The 6,000-nt window shown below is 37.5% G+C and overlaps 1 protein-coding gene across 2 annotated transcripts in view; it reads right to left on the bottom strand.

Moving 5' to 3' along the window:
* Positions 1-447: 447 nt before the first annotated feature.
* Positions 448-6,000, bottom strand: part of OTUD4 (OTU deubiquitinase 4) — a 43,704-nt gene continuing 38,151 nt past the window's right edge. For both annotated transcript variants that reach the window (XM_066232635.1, XM_066232644.1), the window contains exon 21: positions 448-5,401. In XM_066232635.1, the coding sequence (XP_066088732.1) occupies positions 4,190-5,401 (1,212 nt within the window). In that variant the 3' untranslated portion in view covers positions 448-4,189. The remainder of the gene's footprint in view (positions 5,402-6,000) is intronic.

Genomic DNA, 6,000 nt, shown 5'->3' with positions numbered 1-6,000 from the left:
TACATTTTAAAAAAACTTCCAAATGATTTCATCTTTCTTCAAAACAAATATTGAATACTGACTTAAAAAAAATAAAAGGGCCATTTAATCTACAAATTAATTTTCCCATTTCATGACTGCTGAAAAAAATGGCAGAGAGCACTAGCTTTAAAACCTCTCAGCTAGATTCAAATCAAATACTACCTCTTACAAGTTTCATGACCTTAATCAAATGTAATTACTCGGCCTGCCTCCGTCTTATTATATATGTATATATAAAGCAGGGAAAAGAACAGTACCTACCCCAAAGTTATCAATCCCACGTGGTTTTTAGTTGCACATACTAGAATTATCTTCAGACTGGATAAAAACCTTGGAAACCTCATTTTTTTTTAGAAGTTTACTAAATTCCTCTTAAGATCTATATGCTATATTACTTGGTTAACCCTGGAAGCAAAGAATCACAAGCAGAATCAACAGACAAAATTTAATATATGCACACAGTTGTATATATAATGCAGCATCACACCATGTAGGGCATTTACTTATACATTCAGATATGTTTGAAACACTTCTTAAGGCTACAAAACAGAACATAGAAAAATAAACAGGAATATATTCAACACTTACAAAAAGTGATATGATAAAGAATATAAAGTACTATTTATCCTTTCAACACTTCAAAAGGTATTTATATATACTTTTACAAGTAACATCACAAATGATCACATCTTCACATGCTTTTAAGTATTATTTGTACTCAGTGTAAGGCTATTAATCATTTTTCATACTTAAATTTTTTTTCTAGCTCTGTAACAATGCAATTTAATCCATTTTCAAGTAAATTCAATCCCAAAGTTGCCGTTTCCCAGCTTTAAGACATGCACCCACCCCTCTTCTAGGATTTTCTAAAACTTATTTCAGGGAGAAACCCCCTAATTAGGGGAAAGTAAATGGCTGACACTACTAGCAAAACTTAGTTCTTTGCAACTGACATGCTGGAACTGAGCCATTAAGGTTTTAAACAAAAACTAGAATTTAGACATTAAATAAGAAGCAAAATATAGTAAACAGAAATAGTGTAGCCAAATATGCATTCTCTTCAGCTACACTAAAATGGACCTTGCTTAGTACCCACAAGTGAAAGACTAAGGCTCCCTCAACTAAAACTGAAGGTAAAATAAATGAGGCGTAAATAAATATTGCTAGTTTCTAGGATGGCTGAACGTTTCCTAAACCAGAAGTGGTTAGAAAGGAACTTTATTGCACCAAGTCAATCCTAAGCGAGTTTGCAGTTCACAGGCATTTTCATTCAACCTTGAGTCACAAAGGAAACACAATGCCAAGAATATGCCGTTTGCATCAACTAGGCTGTGTAAGCACTGCGGTCTGGGAAAACCTACTCCTGCCGGATCCAGGCAGGGTCTGCACTCGGGTCAGCATGGAAAGAACACATGGGTTACCAGGGAACAGGATGCGAATTACACAGATGCTACCATTCTGCCAACGAGTACATGGAGCAGGACTTGAAGATTTTTATCTGAGAGGAAATGGACTTGAAGAAGTAAAATATATACACAATACTAGAAGGGACAAAAATCAAGTTTAGCAAAAGCCAAAGGAAGAAGTGGGCTTTGGTCATTCTAAACATTTGTTCTTTAAAATGTTTATGATCATAATACAGAGAAGTTCCATAATTTCCAACTCAAAATACAAATAATTCTCACTTCTAAGCATTTTTCTGTTAATACAGAAACATTTCATGTCAACATACCATATGACTCAGCTATAATGAAGGACAAAAGCTTACTTGGCCCTAGTTTGACCTCAGCGTAAGGCAAAATCCCCTGAATACATTTAAGACAAACCTAAAGAAAAAAAAACTGACCTTCATGCAAAGACTCATAATTTTAAAACTAATTATCAAAAGTCAGAGTTCTTTTATTCCAGAGGTCACTGAGTAAAGTACCTTCTGTAAAGTTCTCTTTCACCACTGTTTCCATCATGTCCTGGAGGTAAAATACAGGAAACAGTAAGCAAATCAGTATTTCCTTCAGGAACTAGAGAGTATTCTGTTACTCAATTGAGGTAAGACAGAGTGACAGTGAAGAAATGAAGTTTCTTTCCTATCCAATTTTCAACATTTCCAGAAGAATTTGAAAATAAGATCAAATCCCAGTAATAAAACGAAAGACAGCAATTTCTTTTGGACTCCTGAGTTAAAACGTATATTGAACTTTTAAATGTGGTCATAATATCCAAAAGGTGATTTTCATAAAAAAATTCAGGTAAGCTAATCGCACACATAAAAAAGTATGAGCTGAAAGTGAAGGACCAGCTGATCTCATCCCATAACTACTCATGTTGACTAAGGAAAAAAAATGGCTTAAGCAGTACCTTCCCCAACTGTTTGAGCTTAGAAGGTGACAAAAGAAATGCCTTTCAACAGGTTCTCTCAAGATTTTTTTCCATACAAGCATCTGTCTTTTAAAGTTTTTACCTAGCACCATCATAAAACATTATCTTTCAAAGTGCTCTCTAAAATCCTATGTTATAAAACATCTAAATGCTAATCACTACTCAAATCAGCAGTTATGCAGACATTAGGTAATTAAAACAACACAGAGGTAAAATAACCATTATTACAGTACAGTGGAGATTCACTGAGCCTAGCTGGCATCCCAAACATTCCTGGAAGTTATCAGAGAACCAAGAAAACTCATGTTTCAGTTTGTCAAATTCAAGTGAATTGTATTTGCTTTTTAAAGTAATTTGCTTTTATTTTTTTTTAAAAATCAATTTTTGGCTAGGAATATTTTACATGGCATGCAAAGAGAAATTACTACTTGATTTGCATAGCACTCAAAAGTTCCTGACCAAAAGAGAACATGAAAAAGGATTTTCACATTAGTATGTACAAATGAGAAATATAAGCTACAGTTATTTATACAGTATAACACAGATGAATGAATACTGTGTTAATTCAGAGTCAAATCTCCAAATGAGAACAGAGTGCAACATGCAAAGGGAACTTCTAGTGAAACACTGAGAAAGCTGCATGGAAGCAGGATCAGAGATGTGACGCAAGGGGTACAAGCTATAAAATGCAAAAGCAAAACCACTTTCTAGCAGCATCCTCTAGAAAAGACCAGAGTCACAATCATCCTTTTTGAACAGTGTAGTTCCAGCTGTGATAAACTGAACATGCAAATGTAAAGTGATACACATAACCAATGGTGCAAAGAGAAAAAACAAAACACAATAACTAGAGAAACCTGTTGAGCTAAAAATTTTTAACATTTCTCACAAAATATTTAAATCTGTCAGTGCATTAGTGTTAAAGTGGCATTAAAAAACTTCTGCAGTTTTAACAGATGCAGATTATTTTCAAAATGCATAGCATCTACATTTCTTTCGAGTAGGCACCATATTTACACCAGTGCTAAAAATTCTTGGTGGGAACAGCCATTTCATTAGATTTCCTACTATTTCTTAAACATCTGTTCTTGTATGCAATCTCAGGTTCAACAAATACTCACTGAAATTCAAAAATATACCCTATTAATAGTAAAAGAACTATATACAACATTTCTAAGACACAGGTTAATAGGCTGCCTTATGTGTAATATTAAGAGAAGACATTATTCAAGTTTGACAGATATTGAGATGAAAGGCCTTTGGGTTGGAAGCATTTCAAAAGACAACAGTGTTTTAGCCTAAGAATTGTTTGAGCCCAGTTCATGACTAAGGCATTGCATAATAAAATATACATTTCTATTTGGTGCAATGTTATGTTTTGGAATCTATCATGTGTCAAATGGTGTATTTTCTTGTCACTTTAGTAAACACTATAAAGCACACATTTCCAACATTTGAAATTAAACTTATATGAGGAAAAAAACCAAACACTAAATCTATAATGTTTTATATTAAACTGTTTATAAAAAATACTTTAACAAACTTATTTTCTTTTTATGGGGGCAGTCACCCGATAAATAAACAAACTTTGAACGGAGGAAAATGGCAACGCCAAGAATTCACTTGCCCCCCCCTTGAACACATACCCAATCTCTCGTCCAGGAGTGAGGGGGAAGGGGAAGGGGAGGAGATAGTTCCAATTTGGATTTTTATTTTAATGTATTTTTTAAAGCCGTCAGAAACATTCCACCTAAGAAAAGGTTTTTGCTCTAACATACTCCAGTGACAGCCATCAAGTGTGTTGTCCCCGATGGCCATCTCCCATCCCTGATCTCCTCCTATCCCCCCTGTAGGGCCGTCCTCTGCCATTTCGATGGTACTGATAACCTTCCTCACGGCTTCTGCTTGGCTGCCCCTTCCAGGACTCCTCGCCTCTTGCATGTTGATAGCCTCCCCTACCAGAATAGCCCCAATCACTTTTGTACTTCCTGCCTCCATACGTCTGGTTATAAAACTGCTTGGATCTTCCGCTTCTCAGAATATTAGACACTTCATTCTCATCTTCTGAACTCTCTTCTTTTGGTCTCTGCAGTCTGCTATCCACAGAGTTGGCCCCACTGACCACAACAGCAGCAGTCTTAGGATCTTTCATTTTTTCTGGTTTTTCTTTCAGACTTGGAATGGTCCTCTTAGGCTCAAGTTCAACAGGCACAGCTTCTCTCTCTCTGTTTAGATTCTGAGTGGGAAGATGAGCCTTCCCCTCCGCCACTGGAGGAGGGGACGCGGACGCCAGGTCTGCCTTGGGCGTCTGGGACGACTGCTCTGCCCGACCTTCATGCTTACTCACACTTGCCTCAGGGAGGGAATGCTGTGCCCCTTCACATCTGGCCTCCTGAAACTCATCTATTGCTGAAACTGAACCGCACTGTTTAGACAGATCCAGATTTTCCAGGGATATATCCAATTCTCCTTTCTCATCGGAAGGCAGAACAATATTCTGCCTCATTACTGGATTTTCTATGAATCCTTGAAAAGGGTACCCATACCAGACATGAGGAAAGAACGGAGGTGCAATGGGAACTGGGCCTAAGTATGGATTAGGCCCAAAGGACGGCTGTGGGAACATATTCTTGCCACTCAGTGACTCTTCATATTCAGCATGAAGAAGCTGCCCCGAGTTTTCAGATTCAAGATCAGCCTGGTAAGACAACTGTCCATGACTTTCAGACACCTGAGATGGAGGGATAACCAAAGGTGAAGAAAATGTCGGCGGTCCAATCTCTGCCTGTGGCATCTGACCATTAACACTGGCCTCGGTCTGCATAGGGAAGTGCGCATCGGGACACGTACAATCACTTTCACTCTGAGCAGGAGCTTCTTGGAACCAAGGATTCTGAGGATACACCGGGACAGGGACCTTTGGGTACATCCTGCAGGCTGCCAGGTAGGCCTGATGCAGAGGGTACAGGTAAGAATGTGGGGCCCACATAGGACAACTATATGCCTAAAAAAGACAAAAAAAACAGTTAAGTTAAACAAAAAGGGGGTTTAAAAAATTTTTAGAATGGGCTCAAGGCAAGTTTCTTATGCCTGCAAAGACCATATATGAATTTTTTTTATAATCTGCATTCCAAATACTACATCACTGTGAAACTCAACATGAAAAGGAATTACATTAAGTCACTGCTCTAAAGCTCCACACCTTGTCCTATCCTGAAACCAACCCAAAATCCTGTGCAGTTTGACAGACAACAATGTAATGAACCCAATCACAGATTATCAGGACATTAATTTCATCCTTTGGATGTTAACACAAAGAAATAATTATGGGTAACACAGATCTCAAAAATAACCACCAGCAAGCACTTGAGCCTCTAGCTTTGAGTATCTCAATCATTGACTATTTAGTGTGACCTGCATTTTTTTTTTCTTGGCTCTACCACTAGCTCACTGTGTGATCTCATGCCAACTGGGTAACTGATCAGAAAAATGCTGGTATAGGAGATGACTCCTAAGATTAAGACTCCACAGTTCTAGGAGACCCAGAACATTCTGCAAGGATGAAAATTAGACTCCTATCAGAGAAGGGTAATACTGAAAATA

This window comes from Saccopteryx bilineata, chromosome 1 (assembly GCF_036850765.1).
Source record: "Saccopteryx bilineata isolate mSacBil1 chromosome 1, mSacBil1_pri_phased_curated, whole genome shotgun sequence".
NCBI classification, from domain to species: domain Eukaryota; kingdom Metazoa; phylum Chordata; class Mammalia; order Chiroptera; family Emballonuridae; genus Saccopteryx; species Saccopteryx bilineata.
The sequence above is the reverse complement of the archived record's forward strand: the minus strand, read 5'-3'. Positions and strand labels throughout refer to the sequence as shown.